General features: G+C 43.1%; 1 protein-coding gene across 6 annotated transcripts in view; it reads right to left on the bottom strand.

Annotated features, from left to right (window-relative positions):
* The window catches only part of CLCN3 (chloride voltage-gated channel 3), a 133,985-nt gene that overhangs the window by 30,975 nt on the left and 80,243 nt on the right, over positions 1-22,767 (bottom strand). For 5 of the 6 annotated variants that reach the window (XR_012158626.2, XM_073341613.2, XM_073341609.2 and 2 more), the window contains 4 exons: positions 11,516-11,673; positions 8,812-8,911; positions 5,771-5,958; positions 731-853 (listed from right to left, as the gene is read on the bottom strand). Coding sequence is in view for 5 of the 6 variants with exons in the window: in XM_073341613.2 (XP_073197714.1) it covers positions 731-853; positions 5,771-5,958; positions 8,812-8,911; positions 11,516-11,673 (569 nt within the window). In the remaining variant the exon portion in view is untranslated. Of the gene's footprint in view, positions 1-730; positions 854-5,770; positions 5,959-8,811; positions 8,912-11,515; positions 11,674-14,678; positions 14,848-22,767 lie in introns of those variants that run through there. The other variant, XM_073341611.2, reaches the window with a different exon arrangement.

Here is a 22,767-nt window from a genome sequence, read left to right as displayed (position 1 = left end):
ATCACAGTTACGACTGAGCACTGCAAAAAATTTTGGTCAATTGTGCACATGAAGTAAAAAAGTTTGTCGAGTAAATTTAGAAACTGATTTGGAATTTGGCTTTGGGACCTCAGATCCCTACATATTTGAGGAAATACAGAATACTTAGAAACAAAAACATACAAATTCTCCTAGAATTACTAGAAGAGTCATGCTACTGACCAATTTTTATAATTCTGAAATTAGAATGGCAAAGAATAGCTGTAAAAAGAACAAGATTTAACCATTTTTGAACAAACAATTTTACCTTATGAAATGACTGTGTCAGTTTATGTTACTAAAGAAGTTTATGTTACATCTTTTTATGTAACAAAAGATGAACTACTACATCAAAGGACCTCATACTGTTACAACTAGTTACTGTTCTATCATTGCTAAACTGACAAATGGGAAAAACAATCACTCTTTGGAGGTTTTCAAAAGGTTTTCAAAGGTTTCCTGTAAAACTAGGCCAACCAGAAACTGATGGCAGAACCTGAGAACTCAGGCAATGTTCTGCAACCTTTTAATATCTATTTCAGTAGTGCTTAATAATGTCAACATTATTTCAATTTTAATTCTTATATTAACATAATCCATCACAGATACATACATTCATTCTTGGCTTCCCTTTTGCCCAGGATTATAAGGCAACAGGACCTTTTATATTAGCCTTAAATTTCCATTATGATACAAAGTCTTCAGACCCTACCTCTGGAATCCCAGAGCCACAGGCATAGGGAGCAAACACCTTCACCAGAGAAACTGCTAGGAAGGCAAAGCTCAAGGCCCAGAAAATGTACATGATGTAGTTCATAATGTATGATCCTGGACCCTAAAAGTAAACAAATAAAAAAAAAACACAATATAATTTGATTAATATATAAACTAAATGTATTAGACATTTCTAAACAAAAGCGATCTGGAAATACTCCAGAAGAGGTAAGCGGAATGTCCGGGTTCCAGTAACACAGACACAGGTAACTAACCGCTTTCATGTTCTCTCCACAGGTATCGTTGCGGAGAGTGAACCAGATGATATGTCTGGGGCGAGAAAGCAGAAGGAGACTCCGCTGGTTGGAAGGCATGAGATGCGCTGTCCTGAGGTTGGGGGTTCCACGACCACCACTCCCAAGAGGAGAAGGCGGGTGGTGGTGGTCGGGGACTCTCTCCTCCGGGGGACTGAGTCATCTATCTGCCGCCCTGACCGGGAAAACCGAGAAGTCTGCTGCTTGCCAGGGGCTAAGATTCGCGATGTGACGGAGAGACTGCCGAGACTCATCAAGCCCTCGGATCGCTACCCCTTCCTGCTTCTCCACGTGGGCACCAATGATACTGCCAAGAATGACCTTGAGCGGATCACTGCGGACTATGTGGCTCTAGGAAGAAGGATAAAGGAGTTGGAGGCGCAAGTGGTGTTCTCGTCCATCCTCCCTGTGGAAGGAAAAGGCCTAGGTAGGGAGCGTCGAATCGTGGAAGTCAACGAATGGCTACGCAGGTGGTGTCGGAGAGAAGGCTTTGGTTTCTTTGACCATGGGATGGTGTTCCATGAAGGAGGAGTGCTGGGCAGAGACGGGCTCCATCTTACGAAGAGAGGGAAGAGCATCTTTGCCAGCAGGCTGGCTAACCTAGTGAGGAGGGCTTTAAACTAGGTTCACCGGGGGAAGGAGACCAAAGCCCTGAGGTAAGTGGGAAAGCGGGATACCGGGAGGAAGCACAGGCAGGAATGTCTGTGAGGGGAGGGCTCCTGCCTCATACTGGGAATGAGGGGCGATCAACAGGTTATCTCAAGTGCTTATATACAAATGCACAAAGCCTTGGAAACAAGCAGGGAGAACTGGAGGTCCTGGTGATGTCAAGGAACTATGACGTGATCGGAATAACAGAGACTTGGTGGGATAACTCACATGACTGGAGTACTGTCATGGATGGTTATAAACTGTTCAGGAAGGACAGGCAGGGCAGAAAAGGTGGGGGAGTAGCACTGTATGTAAGGGAGCAGTATGACTGCTCAGAGCTCCGGTACGAAACTGCAGAAAAACCTGAGTGTCTCTGGATTAAGTTTAGAAGTGTGTGCAACAAGAGTGATGTAGTGGTGGGAGTCTGCTATAGACCACCGGACCAGGGGGATGAGGTGGATGAGGCTTTCTTCCGGCAGCTCACGGAAGCTACTAGATCGCATGCCCTGATTCTCATGGGTGACTTTAATTTTCCTGATATCTGCTGGGAGAGCAATACAGCGGTGCATAGACAATCCAGGAAGTTTTTGGAAAGCGTAGGGGACAATTTCCTGGCGCAAGTGCTAGAGGAGCCAACTAGGGGGGGCGCTTTTCTTGACCTGCTGCTCACAAACCGGGTAGAATTAGTGGGGGAAGCAAAAGTGGATGGGAATCTGGGAGGCAGTGACCATGAGTTGGTTGAGTTCAGGATCCTGACGCAGGGAAGAAAGGTAAGCAGCAGGATATGGACCCTGGACTTCAGGAAAGCAGACTTCGACTCCCTCAGGGAACGGATGGCCAGGATCCCCTGGGGGACTAACTTGAAGGGGAAAGGAGTCCAGGAGAGCTGGCTGTATTTCAAGGAATCCCTGTTGAGGTTACAGGGACAAACCATCCCGATGAGTCGAAAGAATAGTAAATATGGCAGGCGACCAGCTTGGCTTAATGGTGAAATCCTAGCGGATCTTAAACATAAAAAAGAAGCTTACAGGAAGTGGAAGGTTGGACATATGACCAGGGAAGAGTATAAAAATATTGCTCGGGCATGTAGGAATGATATCAGGAGGGCCAAATCGCACCTGGAGCTGCAGCTAGCCAGAGATGTCAAGAGTAACAAGAAGGGTTTCTTCAGGTATGCTGGCAACAAGAAGAAAGCCAAGGAATGTGTGGGCCCCTTACTGAATGAGGGAGGCAACCTAGTGACAGAGGATGTGGAAAAAGCTAATGTACTCAATGCTTTTTTTGCCTCTGTTTTCACTAACAAGGTCAGCTCCCAGACTGCTGCGCTGGGTATCACAAAATGCGGAAGAGATGGCCAGCCCTCTGTGGAGATAGAGGCGGTTAGGGACTATTTAGAAAAGCTGGACGTGCACAAGTCCATGGGGCCGGACAAGTTGCATCCGAGAGTGCTGAAGGAATTGGCGGCTGTGATTGCAGAGCCACTGGCCATTATCTTTGAAAACTCGTGGCGAACCGGGGAAGTCCCGGATGACTGGAAAAAGGCTAATGTAGTGCCAATCTTTAAAAAAGGGAAGAAGGAAGATCCTGGGAAATACAGGCCAGTCAGCCTCACCTCAGTCCCTGGAAAAATCATGGAGCAGGTCCTCAAAGAATCAATCCTGAAGCACTTGCATGAGAGGAAAGTGATCAGGAACAGCCAGCATGGATTCACCAAGGGAAGGTCATGCCTGACTAATCTAATCGCCTTTTATGATGAGATTACTGGTTCTGTGGATGAAGGGAAAGCAGTGGATGTATTGTTTCTTGACTTTAGCAAAGCTTTTGACACGGTCTCCCATAGTATTCTTGTCAGCAAGTTAAAGAAGTATGGGCTGGATGAATGCACTATAAGGTGGGTAGAAAGCTGGCTAGATTGTCGGGCTCAACGGGTAGTGATCAATGGCTCCATGTCTAGTTGGCAGCCGGTATCAAGTGGAGTGCCCCAAGGGTCGGTCCTGGGGCCGGTTTTATTCAATATCTTCATAAATGATCTGGAGGATGGTGTGGATTGCACTCTCAGCAAATTTGCGGATGATACTAAACTGGGAGGAGTGGTAGATACGCTGGAGGGGAGGGATAGGATACAGAAGGACCTAGACCAATTGGAAGATTGGGCCAAAAGGAATCTGATGAGGTTCAATAAGGATAAGTGCAGGGTCCTGCACTTAGGACGGAAGAACCCAATGCACAGCTACAGACTAGGGACCGAATGGCTAGGCAGCAGTTCTGCGGAAAAGGACCTAGGGGTGACAGTGGACGAGAAGCTGGATATGAGTCAGCAGTGTGCCCTTGTTGCCAAGAAGGCCAATGGCATTTTGGGATGTATAAGTAGGGGCATAGCGAGCAGATCGAGGGACGTGATCGTTCCCCTCTATTCGACATTGGTGAGGCCTCATCTGGAGTACTGTGTCCAGTTTTGGGCCCCACACTTCAAGAAGGATGTGGATAAATTGGAGAGAGTCCAGCGAAGGGCAACAAAAATGATTAGGGGACTGGAACACATGAGTTATGAGGAGAGGCTGAGGGAACTGGGGATGGTTAGTCTATGGAAGGGAAGAATGAGGGGGGATTTGATAGCTGCTTTCAACTACCTGAAAGGGGGTTCCAAAGAGGATGGCTCTAGACTGTTCTCAATGGTAGCAGATGACAGAACGAGGAGTAATGGTCTCAAGTTGCAGTGGGGGAGGTTTAGATTGGATATTAGGAAAAACTTTTTTAACTAAGAGGGTGGTGAAACACTGGAATGCGTTACCTAGGGAGGTGGTAGAATCTCCTTCCTTAGAGGTTTTTAAGGTCAGGCTTGACAAAGCCCTGGCTGGGATGATTTAACTGGGAATTGGTCCTGCTTTGAGCAGGGGTTGGACTAGATGACCTTCTGGGGTCCCTTCCAACCCTGATATTCTATGATTCTATGATACTCTTGCTGCAAAAAAAACTCTTACACATATATCCCCACAGTAACAAAAGCAAAATGTTACTACAGCAAGAAAATTATTAATTTTGTTTGAAACTCCCTGAAGTCATTACATTAAGCAAACTGTAGTAAAGCCTGAGCTATACAAGTTTTCGCTGTTATAAGAGTCTATATCAAAATCAAACTATGAGTGCAACAAATAAATCTAGAAGTCATAGCACAGGAGGATTTTGCAACTCAGATGATAAAATCTAATGAATACAGTGTATAAAAATCTATTTTTGTAAGGTGTATGCTGCTAGAAAAGATTAATAAAACCAACTTGTTTTTAGCTTTATTTAATACAAGTCTTATTTTTGTTTATTTTCAATAAAAAGAAAATACTGCTAAAAATTTAGCTTTTATATATACCCACAATCAGAAATACAGATTCTCATGCTCTCAGTTAGATGAGCCTTTTATTTCTTTATTAATAGGCATTTCTATTGTGCTTATCACTGTAGCATCCAAGCCGTTCACAAGTATTAATTAAGCATCATAACTTCCCAGTCAGTTGATTAAGTATTATCCCAATTTTACTGATAAACAAAATGAGACAGAGGGAGGTTGAGATCTCGATCCTGTAAGCTGCTCTGCACAAGAAGACTCCTACTCCCATGTGCAGCCCCACTGAAGAATCCTTGCATACAGCAGCTTGCAGGATTAGGGCATATGGCCCTGCTTAGACTAAAGAGATTTTGCTGGTACAGCTAGATCAGCAAAAAAGTCACCTAGTGCAGATACAGTTATACTGACATAAAAGTGATTTTGCCAATATAGCTTATTCTGGTTTGGTGAGTAAAATACTCTGTACTGGCAAAAGCACTTTTATGCCAGTATAACTACATTGGGGCTTTTGTCAGCACTATGCTGCAAACAAAAATCACAACTCTACCCAACACATAAAAACTTCAGTGTAGATCTGGCCTAAGTGATTTGCCCAAGTTTACACAGGGAGATTGTGACAGAGCCAATAAAAGATTCCCAGTTTAGTGCCTTACCTTAAGACCATTCTTCCTCCCCGTCTATTAATTCTCACCAAAACAACTAAACAATGCCTTCACTAAAGGGTTATACTTACTTCTGCTTGACCAATTATTAGTTCTGCCCATGTCTTCCACTGTGGACATTTGTCTCTTTCTTCAAATGTGGCCTCATTTGATCCCCAACAACACTGTTCATGGTTAAACCACAAAGCACTAAGGCAAATGCCTTCCTTTAAGTCAGTCATCCAATCAGCAGCAATGTCTATCAAACCTGCCAATGCCCCTGTTGAACAAACAGCTATGTATTAGCTTCTGGAAATTAAAAAAATTGAACAAAAACAGTGACATCCATTGATGTACCCTAAAAGAGCAGACAAACCTAAAGTAACAGACATGAGGAACAATGGAAATATAGAAAAGTTGTCATCAAATACCGTTAACTGAGTTTGTGTACGGATCCAGTTTCCAATGAGGATAAGCTAGCTTTGGTCTTTTGCTCTACAATCCAGTATCAGATAAATTACAAATACTCAGATTAAACAAATAATTTCTGATGATTTAAGGCACAGTTCAACAGTCCAAAAAGTTAAGGATATAAAGAGACAGATGGGACTGCTGTATTTTTATGATCAAATAAATATTTTTATCTTGTAAACTGAAGCATTTTGTATCTCAACTGAATCATAACAGCAACCATAAACAGCGGTAACATAATTCATTCTTATCTTACCAAAAATACATTAAAACACAAATGATACACCAAATAAAGCGAAGTATTTCAAACACACTGCTTGAAATAATCAACATGAAAAAACATAGCATGATCTTGGGAAGTGCTGAGTACCCACAATTCCCACTGAAGTTAATGAGAGATATAGATGGTCAGCACCTCTCAAGCTCAAGCCTTTAGAGCCAGGAATATCTGTTGCAAGTGCAAGTTGAAAATTCCAGTCAAAACAAGCTCTTGAAAAGCAGGCATTATCTAGTTTCAGGAAACTGCTTAAAAGAAAGTGTTAAAAAGGCAATTTTACAAAAGAAGGATGGCTTCTCACGTTAGCAGTTTAGTTAGAAGTTGCAGATGAACCCAACAGTTCACTCACTAATCTCTCGTAACAAAACTATTTTATTTTATTTTTAAAAATCCATAAAGTTCACAACTGGAAGTAGTGAATTTTGATCTGAAGTGGAAAAGAGCTTCAACCAGTGTCTCTAGAGAGACATAGACAGACCCACATGGGTAAAGCTGTTTTAGGGAAATACTAGTAATATTTACTAGCACTCTGGTCCTAATAAAGTCAACTGCAAAACTTTCACTGACTCCAGCAGGGCCAGATTTCATCCTATACGAAGATTCAAAACATACAAACATAAAATCAGTAAACATGGTTGGAATTAAAACTGCACACTGGTTGTTCAGGATAAGGATGGAGATTTGTGGGATGTAGGTGGTAGCTGAGATTGAGAAAAGGAACTGACAAGGAGCATAGACAGAGTGGAAAATACTTAAACTTCTAATTTGCTTGCTTTTTTAGGATTTATGTTGGTGCGATATCCAGTGCAGCAATTTTAACCACACCGTCAAGTTTTTTGTATAGATAATGACTTAATTTAGACTTTGTGGCATTTTTGACCCAAAAGATCCCAAATGCTTTATACTAATTATACACACACATGCATATGCGTATACACACACATTATATATTATGAAGATTACTCATTTACATGTGGATTATGCACACATACACGGTGATTATTACCATTACATTTGCCATGCCTCTCTGACCACCTCATCTACACTCTGCACACTAATTCAACCCTCCTGGGATTTATTCTCCTCCTGGAATTTATTCTAGTATTTATGTAAAACTTGTTAGGATAATTGGGCATGAAGGTGGTCATGGCTTCACATTCATAAGTACTGCAGCCTTTTCAAATTATGCTAATAAAAGCCTAATAAGTCGCATAGCATCTGAAGGTGACCACACATGGTCAGGAGGACTTTAGTTTTGTGTCTTATCCTAAAAATATATGAAAAACAAAAGATGAAATTGAGGCCAAAGGACAACAGAGTTTACTTGTTACAGCTAATATCTTGTATTAGGAACTTAGATTTCATTCATGGATGTCAATCAGAAATGTTAGTTAGACTAGTCACAACTGAATGCAGCTCATGGCCTATGAGAGTGGATCTATCAAAACTGGAAAGTTCTAATGGCTACTCATTGGTCTATCTGAAATGTGCTGATGGAGTCAATCAAGTTCCTAGTGAGACATGCATCCATAGCAGAAATCCCACCATCATAGGGTACATCTACACAGCAAAAAAATAATTAAATCCCAGTGGCAGCAAGTCTCAGAGCCCAGGTCAACTGACTAGGGTTCACGCTGTGCGGCTAAAAATAGCAGTGTAGCTGTTCAGGCTTGGGCTGGAGACTGAAACCCAGTGAGGGTCTTGGAGCAACCAGAGTGGGAATGTCTACACTATTATTTTTAGCCATGCAGTTCAAGCCCCATGCGCCCACATCACTTGACTTGGCTATGAGGCTCATTGCCACGTTTTTTTTTTGTTTGTTTTTTGCTATACAGGTGAACCCATTGTGAATACTGACACTTTGTTGGGAATCTCAAGGAAGGGAGCTAGAACTGAATGGAAAGGAATAATGAACTACCACATCACCTCAAAAAGTAAGGCTCTTCCAGGCCAGGACTGAGGTATGTAGTTCACTGTGAAGAATTTTTACCCTGGATGAAATCCTGAACCCACTGAAATCAATGAGAAAACCCCCCCACTCACTTCACTGCGCCCAGGATTACCTGCTGTGTGGACATAAACGGTCTCTAAATCTCTTAAAGCCTATCATTCTGGAACTTTTCACAAGACTTATATTACTTACTTGATTTTTAACCTTGCTCCACTAAAATGAGATTACACTATTAGCCTGATCCTGTTCAACTGTTATATGAAAATATTTTCACCTCATTTATGCATTTACAATAATGGGGTTCTGGACAGATATCAGAACAATATAACGGTAATTGTTAGTACAGGGACACATAAGACACATGTACTATGGAAACTCATGAATGATCAAGAAAAGTTTGGAAAAGTTATGAAATTGTATTCTATTGTCTTTACCTGATGCCAAACCAGTTAGTGTGACTACTAGCCATCCTGACCATGCATCATACAAACTTTTTGTCATCTCCCAGGCTGATTCTTTCTTCTTGCTGTTAATCTGCAAATAGAAATCATCAGGTCTGTATCATTTTCTTCCCCTGTTCTTGTGGGATTTTCACATTACAAAACGAGTGAGAAAATTGTGTAACAAACAGAAAATATAATTGTAAAAGCACAAAAATGTAACAGCCGTAAAATTATTGCTATATTTTTAAACAGATTTCAAATTAACAAGATTTCTTTAAAATAAAAGAAACAGCATACATTTTGGCACTCTCATAATAGACATTCAAAGTGTCCTTTAAATGTCTCTATAAAACTAGTCTTCACAAGTTTCCCCCCACTCCCCTTCTAAACACTGTGGCTACAAAGGCTTATACAATTTACAGTAGCTATATGAATTCCACAGTTGTTCAGTGACTATAAACTCAGTACCCTCTGCTCTAGCTTCTCAAGTCCCGACCACTGAAGCTAAAGAAACAACTTTTAGTTATCAGTAATATTAGTTTCAATCCTCTAGACTGGGGTGGGCAAACTATGGCAAACGACAGCCCCCCATAGTGCCACAGGCCCCGTGCTGCTCTCAGAAGTGGCCGGCACCACGTCCTTGCAGCCGGGGGGGGGGGGGGAAGGGGGAGGAGGGCAGGGCAGAGGGCTCCGTGCATTGCCCTTGCCTCCAGGCACCGCCCCCCAGCTCCCATTGGCCAGAAACGGGGAACTGTGGCCAATGGGAGCTTTGGGGGAGGTACCTGGAGGCGCAGCAAGGGCAGTGCATGGAGCCCTGTGTGCCCCCACAGCGGCCGCGCAGGGACGTGGTGCCGGACGCTTCCCGGAGTGGCGTGGCATGGGGCCAGGGCAGGCAGGGAGTCTGCCCTGGCCCCGGTGAGTGCTGCGGCCAACCCGGAGCTGCTTTAAGTAAGCAGCGCCAGACCGGAGCCCACCCCCCACAACTCCCTCCCTGCACCTTGCACCCCAACTCCCTGCCCTGAGCCCCCTGCCCCCCCCGTGCACCCTAACCCCCTGCCCCACCTCACACCCCTCCTGCACCCCAGCTCCCTGCCTTGAGACCCCTGTTGCACCCCACACTGCTCCTGCGCCCCAACCCCCTGCCCTGAGCTCCCTCCCGCAGTCCGCACCCCTCCTGCACTCCGCACCCAGACCCCTCCTCTGCCTCAATCTTTCTCTGAGCCCGTTCCTGCACACCGAACCCCCTCCCACACACTGCACTCCCTCCTGCACCCCCTCTCGCACCCCAACGCCCTGCCCGCGCCCTACATACAATTTCCCCACCCAGATGTGGCCCTCGGCCCAAAAAGTTAGCCCACCGCTGCTCTAGACCAACTACTACTGTGTGATCATCTTGCCTGCAGTTGAGCAGGTCTGGCATTCCATCGAATGGCACATACTCACCAGTACATCTTCAGTAAAAAGATGAAGCTGTGTTAACTATCACTTATTTACAACTAAGTTATGGAACAAAGAATTATTTAAAAATCAAAAATGCTTCACAGAAACAGATAACCCCACGCAACTCACATGATTAGATTGCACACATGTTCTCAGATCCATTGCACACAGACCTGTTTATCTGAGAGGGGCACTAAATGCTACAGTTATGGTTTGGTTGGGGTTTTTTAAAGTAATGTAGGATTTGCAGAAGTGGATCATTTCAGTCTACACAGTCTATCTTGTTTCCAAAACCAACAAATATGTGGTGCTTCAGAGAAAGGACTAGCCGACTGTTCAGTATTGAACACAGAAGGAATTTCTTCCTGACTCCTCCAAGCAGACAGGTTAGCAGACTGATGTTTGCGATTTAGTTACCCTTAGTTTTTAACTATTTCTTTAGATCAATTTAAAAAAAAAAAAAAAAGATTTCACATCTTCAAAATGCTTCCTTTTACAGGTACATTAATGGGAGTCTCTCAAAAGCACGACAATGACCTTTAAAACAGCTTACTTTCTTTTAAAGGATATAGTTTTGCCCTATTTAGAATAAACTGAGATCCCAATTCATGAAAACATCTGTATGCAGCAAAAAACTTAAGTCCCAGGGTCTATGTAGGTGCTTATGTGCTTTCCTGATTAGGAGCCTGAAGGGTTAAGATTTTCAGAAGAGCCCAGTATGAAAAGAGAGAAGATAGGTTTGTGGGATGGGGCAGATTTGGGAGTGGGATGTGGGAGAGAGACTTTCCATTTAAACTAAGGCCTGGTCTATGCAATTTTTGTATTGATAACTATTTTGGTTCAGTGTGAGATTTTATTTTAAAACAAAATAAGTATACCAGTATAGCAGTGCCTTATACAAGTATAGTTTATTTCCCTTAGTGAATGGGAAGGAGCTATACTAGTACAAAAGTGTATACTGGTACAAATGCATCCACATTTGGCGGCTGAAGGAGGGGTTGTTGTGGACATGGCCTCTGTTTTCAATGCCTTAAATTACTGTTTGCATTCCTAAACTATAATGCTCTCTCATTGACTGAGACTCCAATCCAGCAATACATGTAAGCACGTGGGTGAGATTTAAGCATGTGACTGAAGCCAATGGAACTATTCACATGTTTAAAGTTATGCACATGGTTATGTGTTGCTGGATCAGACCTTAATCCAAATACACAACATTAAGTTATTTCTAATTATTGTTATTGATCTCAAGTACCCGTCTGTGCCTTTCTCTGTCTTTGCACTTCTCTCGCACCCAGTCAATGGTGTGGAAGTCATCGTATGTTCCAACTCCAGGAATGGGTTCATCCAAGAGGTCCAGTAAGTGTGTTGAACTATTAATGCTTCCTCCATTTGTCATTGTATAATGAGTTCCTGTGGCAGAGAAAAGATGAGAAATTATTACACTCTGCAATAGAATAATTGTTTGTACAAACCTTTCCCTGTAAGTGCTTTAATTTTCAAAAAATGTATGTATATACAATCTCCATTTGGAAAATTTCTATATATTAAAGGTTTTTGATTGTAGGGGGAGGTTATTTTTTTTTTTCCAAATCACCACCATCTTTCTAGACATTTTTTCAAATTAGTAGCTTGTTCAAATGTGTTAGTGTAAAAGACTAAGGAAACAGAAAATAACCAATAACTCCAGTAAGAATTCAGCTGGTTTATCATTTCAATTTATTTGTGCTGAAACAGCACCCAAGGCTCTAGCTCCAAATCAAGCCTCACTGTGCTAGGAACAGTATGAACACATAGTATGAGACAGTGTCTGTGCCAAAAGCGCTATAGTTGGCCTTAGCCAAAAGACCACAAAAGTTTATTATTTTAAATGTGCACATTATACATCATTATCTTAAGCAGGTAAAAAAGGACAGCTGTTGGAATATTCAGTATTTACTGAATTTTCTCCTCCAACTGTCTTTGCTTAGGCCCATGGCTGTTACTGTCAGTATTTTATTTCTAGTGTTCAGCTGCAATCTGAATTTTAGCAGTGCTGACTTAGTATTTCCATTGGTTAAATATTCATCAACACAGTCTGCAAGCTACTTGATTACTCTCTGTGTGGATTCTTGAGCAAGTTCGGTAGCATACTGTGAAAAATGAGCAGCTCTCATTATTGTTTTACTACACATAATGGACTAAATTTAAGAAAACTTGACTGTAAAAAACAAAAACAAAAACAAAACAAAAAATCACAAAAACTGGCAGAGGTGAGGTGTGTTGTCTAAAACTACTTTAAACTCATTGTTGAAACTAACTAGATTTCAAGTAGATGATGTCCCTTTAAGATTACCATTATTACTTGCCTAGTTCCTTGATTACAAATGTCTTACAGCCGATGGTTATTGTAAAACAAGCATAAGCAGCAATAAAAGTGATTAAAACAGAGAGCTGACCTAGCAGCTACATAGCAACACAGGACCCAGAAAGCAGTGTATCCAAGTTTGAGTGCCCCATGCCTGGTCCTTACTCCCCAGTCAGGCAGAGGCTGGGAGTGCTGTCTAAAGAGCCAGTCTCATACCACTCCTTCACTCTGCTCCTTTGTAGCTGGCACATTTGGCAGCACCAGCATTCTCCCAAGACAGATGCTTCCAATGAATAGATTGAAGGAGCACAGGAGGAGCGTGGAAAAAATAAATCAACCTTTTCTCAAATACATAACACTGACTATATAAGGGAATAGCAATCACAGCAGCAATTATTTTTTCGCTCTTGACCTGTGAATTATGCTTTGCATAATTTGCACAATCTTAATGTGGAGGTTAAACATAGGATCCACTGTGCCAGTGTATCCTTTGGAAAGTTGCTCTGTCGTGTCACAGAATCATAGAATGTCAGGGTTGGAAGGGACCTCAGGAAATCATCTAGTCCAACCCTCTGCTCAAAGCAGGACCAATCCCCAATTTTTGCCCCAGATCCCTAAATGGCCCCCTCAAAGGCTGAACTCACAACCCTGGGTTTAGCAGGCCAATGCTCAAACCACTTCACAAAGCTAGTGAAGACATGCCCTTACCATGCAAACACTAATATTACCACCTTACAACATGGGACACACACATTGTAAGTGAGATTAATACATGTAGCAATTTACAAGCATTCAATAATATCTAAACACTAAGCACATTTTTACAACTCTAAATACCCATTTTAACAGTGCTAACACTCAAAAGTGACATGGGCACTTAGGCTTCTAAACACCAAGGAAAGCCAATGAGACTTAGGCTCCCAAGTCAGATGTTGAAACATCTGGATACCTTAAAGGAGCAACACGTAAATACTTTTTAAAAAATCTGGGCCCACGTCTCTTTTGAAAATGGGACTTTGGCTTTTTTGAAAATTTTACCCTCTAGCCTTAACTGAAGTTGAGATTTCAAAAACTAGGAACCTAAAATTAGGCTCCAAAATCCATATTTACGGACATGATTGACTTTTAATAATGAAGAGCACTTCACAGTTCCCATTGACTACATTGGGAGGAGATGCATGCTTAGTACTTTTGAAAAATCACACAGGTGTCAAAATATGGATTTTGGAGCCTAATGTTAGCCTGCCACTTTTGAAAATCTCGGCCTAAGCCAATAAGCTGTCACAGCTATGGGTTTGGGACAACTACAGATTCTGTTCTAACAAATCACACGTCCTCTTGAGATAATTCACCAGTATGGCTCCTCTCCCTTGACACAAATGGATTCATTTGATTGAGATCAAAGGATGCTTTGCACATTTTCATTTGATATTTCTGGAGACTGAACTGTTAATTTTGCTAAGCACGCAGCACTGTTGTGACTTCACCAGAAACTACCATAAAACCGTCAAGTTACATTACTTAGGGCTTTGTTTTCAAACAGGTATTTGGTAACTGTTTTCCCTACCCCTCTTCTCAACATCGGCATTTGAAGCATGGTCCCAAAAACTTCAACTCCCCATTGCACATGGCCTCAGTCACAACAGAACTTGGGTTACTCTCGCACCTCTGAGACCAGAGGTCACATCAAGACAGGTTCCACTGCTGATTACAGTGCATATCACTGAAGCAGAAGGAGGCACCAGTGGTCACTGGTAACTGACAGAGTGACTCATCATGAAGGTAAGAAGCAGGAATCAAGGTTAATAGTCATAAAAGCATAACACATCAGCAACCACCCATTCAGGACCTGTTCTCCACATAAGCAAAGTACAAGGGAGGGCTCTGATGAAAACAGGACTGGAAACCCAGGACTCCAGAGTTCTAAGCAAAAAAGTTTGTGTCTTTAGAGATCAGCAGATGGAAACTAAGATCCTGGTCTACAATGCAGTAGTCAGCCCCACTCTTCCTTGTGGGTGCGAGACCTGGGTGACATACTGAAGATATCTTAAGTGTCTGGAGTGGTACCAACCTCTATGCCTTAGGAAGAGTCTCCATATCAGGTGGGAATACCATTGCACCAGTGCCAATGTTCTCTCTGCTGCTAACATCACCAGTGTTGAGGCGAAGATTATGAAACATCAACTTCATTGGGCTCGTCACTGAGTGCCGAAGGCTGATACTTGTCTTCCAAAACAAGTCCTATTTTCTCAACTTAGTCATGGTAAGAGGACTCGTGGGGGACATAGGAAACACTACAAGGACACCCTGAAAGTCTGTCTTAAGAAGGGAGGCATTGACTCCACAAATTGGGAAGAGCTGGCTGGCAATAAACTGCAATGGTGTTGCATCATACATCAAGACTCAGCCTATTTCGAAGAGAATCGCCTTGCTCAAGAGGCTGAGAAATGGCAGAGGAGGCAGGAAAGGGTACAGCATCCTGGCCAGCAGCTGTGCTTTCTTTATGCAACCGCCTGTCACATATGTGGAAAAACCTGGAAAGCATGACTTGGACTTCTCAAGTCATTTTAAGTCTCACCAATGACTTTTTCCCCCGACAGACATCATCCTCATATCGAGGGATAGCCGACGATGACTATGCTTTGCAGTACTTGTTGCCTGAGAGGAAGTAAAAAAGGGAAAATGGGCCCAAATGGCAGTGATCTCTTATTGCATATTTATATTGTAGTAGTGCCTTACAGCAATCTATCACATGGATTGTGTGAGAGAAAACGCAAGCCAGAGCTAGCAGAACAGCTGCAGAAAGCAGTTCAAGACTAGCCTAGCCAGCGCCTCTCCTCTCCCTCTCTAGACCCAAAACTATGTAAGGAAACCTCACCTCTGGGGGCATTAGAATCTATATGGAGTTACTCTTCCCCATTGTCATGTGACGTTTGAGAAAGAAGCTGCAAGGAGGAGCTGGTCAAAGATTGAGGGCTTCTCTGCACTTGAAAGTTACTTTGGATTGAATTTTGGGGGGATAAACTGCCTTGCCTCCACACAAGAGATTTTTTCCTCAAATTATCTGTCATTTCATTTCATATTGCAGTAAACGCGGCATTATCTGCCACTTTCCCAACCGGAAAGTTCTAGAAATCGGCATTTCTGATATCTCCCAATACAAATCTTCAGTAGGGCTGCCAGGTGTCCAGTTGCCCCTGCTGCTCCTAGGCAGAGGAACGGCCATGGGGGCTCGGTGTGCTGCCCCCACCCCAAGCGCTGGCTCTGCAGCTCCCACTGGCCCTAGGAGCTGAGGGACACGTCGCTGCTTGTGGGGAGCTGCCCAAGGTGAGCACTGCCCAGAGCTGGCATCCCAAAACCCCTCCTGCGGCCCAACCCCCAGCCCTGAGCCCCCTCCCACACCCAAACTCCCTCCCTCCATTGGTCAGTATAACTCTTAGTTAACCAGAATTTTTGACTAACCAGCACCCCCAATCCCCCCAACATGCCGGATAACAAAGGTTTTACTGTAATTAATCCACTTTAGAAGCAGATTTACTCAAATATGGAATGAGTTACCCCACAATAAGTTGTGTGTGACCGCATCCCCATTTTGAACCAATTGTTTTGCTTCTGGCAGTCCTCCCACTGCTATCCCACACGGCACTGCTGCTCTCCTGGACTGGAGTGTCTGTTCACTTACATGCCCTTGTGCTCTAATTCTCTAGGGTAATCTTCACTGGATGTCTTCTCCCTGATTAAACGCTGGAGTACAGCCAGATGTACCCCATTGTGATTCTAGCTCATGGTGAGTTCACAAACCCAGAGTAAAATCACGATTATAGAAGCCATGCTCCATGTACAGATATGCACTTTCTTGGCCTTTGGGAAGAGGAGCAGGTCCAGTCCCATCTAAGAGCAGTCACCAGCATGCCAAGAGGTACGAGAGGATATCCAATCAAAGGCAGGAGAGAGGGCACTCCCAGGTGCAGTACAGTACCGCAACAAATGAAAGACACTCTAGCAGTTATAAAAATGCCAAGCACAATAACAAAACCTTGGGAGATATGCGCCTATTAGGAACTAGACTGGATTCTCGCAAGGGAGGCCACCACTGAATCCTGGTACATTCTGCACAGCAACAAATAAACCCAAGTAGGCCCTGAAAAGCATCGTGAATAGGTGGGGATTGCCATGGATAGCCAGGATCTCTTCAACTTGAAAAACCTCAGAGGCAGGCTCAGCACTGAAGACCAGGGAGAGCCCCAAACCCAGACAGAAAACAAGTTTGACAATGCCTGGGAGGGGACCTCTTCCTTTAAGTACTGTGTGTTTTAAACACCGTGTTTTGGGTACCATCATGGTGCCACTAAGTTGGGCAGATATGAGCTAGGAGCTTCTCTCCACTTGCTTGGCTTTTATCTGCCCACCCTCCCCCGGGGTGCTCAAAATAGAATCCACGCCAGAGAATTTAAGCTCCAAAGTGTTTATTTCTCTGAAACATTAAATCCCCCAAACATGTGCCCCACTACCACCACCTTCCTGTGCTGCTTAATGCTCCCTCTCACTCCTGGTCAACTGCCTTGTCCCTGCTCAAGATGGCCACACAGTGGGGGGTGGGTTAAAAAGAATCAAACACATTGCATGGCAAGCATGTTTACTGTAGCATCAGATACAGAATAAGAAAAGACAGTAAGAGAAGTACTTGAATTCACAATTTGACAAATGCTGTGAGCTTTTAGCTACCTTTACATTTTATGAGATAAATTGGGCAACAGCCATATTTCAAAATACATAGGATTGTAAGACATTCATGGTTATTTTTAATCACACTCTCAGCACTGTTAATCCCTTGAGTTCAGAACAATTATTCATGGCAGGCCAGGGCAAACCCATGAGAATAGAATTCCAAACCTGAAGAAAAAGCAACACAGAGGCTAGAATTGGGACAGTAGCTACTGTGCTATTTCTTTGCCCCTCTGGCACCTGATACATCGCTATCCCCATGGACAGGACCATTATCCGTGGCTGAATGCCTGACAAGTGTTTTGGGGATGAGAAAGAGGACACAAGAGGGCACGTTTAGTGGCCTTGTGGCTGCATCCCGGAGAAGAGAGAAGAATACAAAAGAGTGGAGGGATGGTTTCCTTCAACATGATACCAAGAAGAGAGAGAAGATGCTCTCACAGATTCTGGGGATGATGAACAGGCAGACATCTCTGCTTGAGAAAATGGTGACACTATGTTCATGGCCAAAAAGAAAAGGAGGACTTGTGGCACCTTCCTAGCCATGTCCTGCAGCCCCTTGAAAACACTGTATATACTGGAAGTACTTCGTCCTTTCCCCAGCTACAAGGAACTGACCTTTCCTCACTACTGCAGATCCCAAGACAAAGAACAGTGAAATTCCTGCAACTATATTGCTTGCCATGCCACATCCCAAGACATGGAGAACTGTTTCAGCCCCACCTTACACATTTGTGACCTCATCAGCACAATCATGTGTGCACTCAGCACTTGCGTGTCTTGCCACAATTCCATTGGTTTTAAATTTACACTGTATGATGATCAGTGAAATTCTTTATTATTTACAACTCAGTTGAAAGAGTAATAAAATCCTTGCACAAAGCATAATTAAATTCTTACCCAAGGAACAACAAAATCAACCTAACCTTAAAGTAGGAACACAATGCATCCTTGACCTTGTGTCCGTGACCAATGGCAACCTTTAGCAATCTATTTGGCTGTTCAGAAAGTCTCACAACCTTTGCCTCCCACCCATCTATGAAGCTGTCTCCCTTTCTCTCATAGGTGCTTGCTGTGTTTTGCACATTTATCTTATGAGGCAGCTATTCCTCAGCAGCCTCCAGTCATGAGCTACCCCTACCTTCCCTTCAGTCTTCCAAATGTACACACCACTGTCATTCTGCAGCTAGTTAAACAGGTCCTTTTTTCTAACCAAGTGTCAGTAAAAGGCTTCACAGATCAGAGAAGCAGAGGATAAGATGAGTCTCCAGAACGACAATAGAAATCACAACACAATTTATATCCACAGTGGTCCTGAGAGCAAAAGTTCTATTTCTCATTGCAGAAAACAGGTTTGAGTTTCTAAAGATACTAGTACCACTGTCTTTTCCAGACCACCCCACATTAATATTAATGAACCTGCCATGGTGACCAGCCAGGCCTTGCAGCACTATGGAGAAATACCCTTTTCTGTTGATGAACGCTGAGGCCTTGTATAGGGGGCAAAGATATGCACATGGGTCCCACCAATGGTGCCAATACAATTTGGGAACCCCAACAATACAAATCCCTCAATAATCTCCTGTCCATTACCAAGCTTTATGATCAGGAGCAGCGGCACCCTCTTGATAGAAGCATAAACCTCCATGACAAAAACTCTGACAATTGATCTACCAAAACTGGTAGCAATCAGGTGTGTCAACCTCCTAGGCCGTGATTGCCATATGCTTCACCCTGTTGAGGGGAGCTCTTATGTAGGTTTTCTGGCCTTGCAGCTCCACGATGAGCTCTGCACAGCAGCCTGTTTTATAATCCTTCTTATATTGTATTTCCATTACACGTTTTTAATGCTTATTGTCTCACTTCCTCCTGAATATCTCCCCAGGGCTGTTTCATTCCCTCCTCAGGAGCTCAACTGTCATCCTCTGTTGTCCTTTCACAGCTCAGTACAGTTAAAAATTGCTATCAGGAGGTTTGGAAAGCATCCGTGGCCCATTTCTAGATTATGGAAATAGGTTATTTAAAAAAAAAAAAAAAAGAAAAAAAGGTCAGCTATTAAGTTTTCACTTATGGGATAAGCCCTCAGTGGAGATGCCAAGGTTCCTTCCCCACTCTGAACTCTAGGGTACAGATGTGGGGACCTGCATGAAAGATCCCCTAAGCGTATTCTTACTAGCTTAGGTTAAAAACTTCCCCAAGGTACAAACTTTTCCTTGTCCTTGAACACCACCAAGCGTTTTAAACAAAGAACAGGGAAAGAGACCACTTGGAGACGTCTTCCCCCAAAATATCCCCCTTCCCTCTACAAGCCCTACACTCCCTTTCCTGGGTAAGGCTTGATAATAATCCTCACCAATTGGTACAGGTGAACACAGACCCAAACCCTTAGATCTTAAGAACAATGAAAAATCAATCAGGTTCTTAAAAAGAAAAGAAAAGGTAAAAGAATCACCTCTGTAAAATCAGGATAGTAAATACCTTACAGGGTAATCAGATTCAAAACATAGAGAATCCCTCTAGGCAAAACCTTAAGTTACAAAAAGACACAAAAACAGGAATACACATTCCCTCCAGCACAGCTTACTTAAACAAAAGAAAATCAAATGCATTTTCTAGCTAGATTATTTACTAACTTTACAGGAGTTGGAAGGCTTGCATTCCTGATCTGTTCCTGGCAAAAGCATCACACAGACAGCCCAACCCCTTTGTTCTGCCCCCCGCTCCAGATTTGAAAGAATCTTGTCCCCTCATTGGCCATTTTGGGTCAGGGTGCCAGCAGGGTTACCTTAGCTTCTTAACCCTTTCACCTGTAAAGGATTTTGCCTCTGGCCAGGAGGGATTTTATAGCACTGTATACAGCAAGGTGGTTCTGGTGGGCTCCTGCCCATGAATGCCAGGGTGTGAAGGCTTCAGGGGAACTGCTGTCCAGTGTCTTGGGTTGGGGGGGAAGGGAGGGGGGGAGAGGACACAGCAGGTTCCTGCCCCCACATTCCATGACATGAAATCCCACAGAAGGCACCAATGCATTCTGTTTAAATTGATTTACAAGTATGAGCAGGCGGGGGAAAGGTTTGCACACATTTCAGTAAATATTATTTCAAGCAGAAGAAAAGTATTTTTATGACATACTTGCCACTCCCAATCGCCACACCACAAGCACAGCAACACTCCTTGCTTGCCATACTCTTTCTTGGCTCAGATAACAATGGTGGGCAGCAGGAGGCTAACACCTAGGACACATGCACTATTCTCTTTATAATCAATCAATGGAAACTACAGGTATCTATTTGTCTAGGTGTTTGTAACATTACCCATCACTGTTGCATCTGCACAGCTACCCAAACATGTCACTTATGTGCATCACTTACAGGTACTGAAAGATAGCCCTCTTATTACCCAATGAGGATCAGTAAAAAAACTACAGACAAAACTGAAGGCTGGTCTACACAGGAAAGTTAGGTGGACCCAGCAACATCGCTCATGGGTATGAAAAATTCATACTCCTGCGAGACATAACCCAACCCAAACTCCAGCACAGACAGCACTAGGTCAACTAAAGAATTCTTCTGTTGAAGAAGAAGAATTCTTCTTCTTCTTCTTCTAGCTACGGTCTCTTGGAAAGCTGGATTTACCACAGCAATGGATTTACCACACAGTGGAAGAAGCCACTGTAGTAAGTGTCTATGCTACAGCAGCACAGCGTTTCTAGAGTAGACATAACCTCAGGCAAGTGTGGCCTGTGGAGTAAACAAGGTCCAGGGAATTCAATAATGAAGCCCAAGGTCACCTCGTTTTTAAAACTTATGTATAACCTCTGATGATCACACATACCAGAATGACATGCTCCATCTCAGTCTGAGAATAAGGCACAACCTACTCTTAACTTATGCAAACTGGATGTATCGCTCAAACTGTCAATACATCCCTCAGCTGGACAAAGTTTGGACATATCTATACCTGTCACAGGCACAGTTAGACAGGAATGATACTAATAATGTTTAGCACTTATACATTAACAGATCTCAAGAACTTTCAAGAAGTGGATGTGTTGCATCCACATAGAGATGGGGAAACTAAAGGATGGACAATGTCACACAGTGAGTCAATGGTAGAGCAAGGAAAAGACCCCAGGTCTCTTAAGCAAAAGTCCAGTTACTGCACGCTATCTCTTATAGTAAGGACATGCTTTAAGAGCCTACCATACTACATCTGATGAAGTGAGCTCATGAAAGCTTATGTTCAAATAAATCTGTTAGTCTCTAAGGTGCCACAAGTACTCCTTTTCTTTTTGCAGATACAGACTAACACGGCTGCTACTCTGAAACCTACCATACTACAGTTATCACTGCTCAGCCATCCCTATTTTCCAGGGACAATCTCTAATGGGAGTACTCTGTCCTGCAAAATGGCTAGTTACTACTGTTCCAGCTGTTAGCACTGGGTGGTCAAGAATGCTGGCCCTCTCCTAGTGAAAAAGGAAAATATTTCAACTGCGTGACTGGCCGGTCATTGAAAATCAAGCTAGTAAGTCTACACTGGAGGTGGGGATTAGCCTACCTCCCTAACATCATCATCAAAACCTGCTGAGTGCTAAAATCAGAAGGAAGAGGGGCTTTTCAGAGGCAGTATACTAACCCCTGGCCTTACTTCACCTCTGTCACTTGCTGACAAGGGACACAGAGGGGGGGGGGGGTCTCCTGAAGTGCAGTGCACATGGTTCTGGGTCATTTAAAGTAGAAACAAAGTCCACAAAAAACAGCTATACATTTGTGCCCATATATATGTGTATTTCTATACCAATCCAACGAGATAGTGTTAAGCTTCTGATTAAACCAGACAAAAGTTTATTTAAAATTTTTATCTGTCTTCTGTCAAAGAAATAGCAGTAATGAAGCGCTTAAAAACAAAATCTTTGTGGTGTGTACATAGGTTGTCATTCTACTTGAGAAAGAGTACCTAGTAAGCCTGATTCCCTGGGACAAGGCTTGGAGAACAGGAAAAGCCAGAAGTACACAGCAGTGTGTGACAAACACCCATACCCACCAGAACAAAACAAAAACAAAAAACCTAGAGTAAAAAAAAAAAAAAAATTCAAGAGTAGTAGGACTAAAAAGAGGGATGAATGGCAGCATAACAAACCAAAAGCCTTTTGGAAAATCACTTCCTCTGTCTACAAGACTGCAACTACACACCCAGAGGCTGTGCCCTCCATTTACTTCCAGTGAGTCCATACAACCTACTTCTATGGGGTACCTGTAGGTGAACATAAGGAGGTGAGGAAAGAAGGAGTCAATACTGGAAAGGTTAGTCAAAAAAGCTGCTGTACATGGTAGAGCACAAAAATGTAAATCAGGATTATTCAGTGTTTGATATTTAGGTGAGGGAAAACACTCGCTTATTCTGCCATTTTGATGCACTAGAAAAGAATTGTTTGT

The sequence above is a fragment of the Lepidochelys kempii genome, chromosome 4, assembly GCF_965140285.1.
Source record: "Lepidochelys kempii isolate rLepKem1 chromosome 4, rLepKem1.hap1, whole genome shotgun sequence".
NCBI classification, from domain to species: Eukaryota; Metazoa; Chordata; order Testudines; family Cheloniidae; genus Lepidochelys; species Lepidochelys kempii.
The sequence above is the reverse complement of the archived record's forward strand: the minus strand, read 5'-3'. Positions and strand labels throughout refer to the sequence as shown.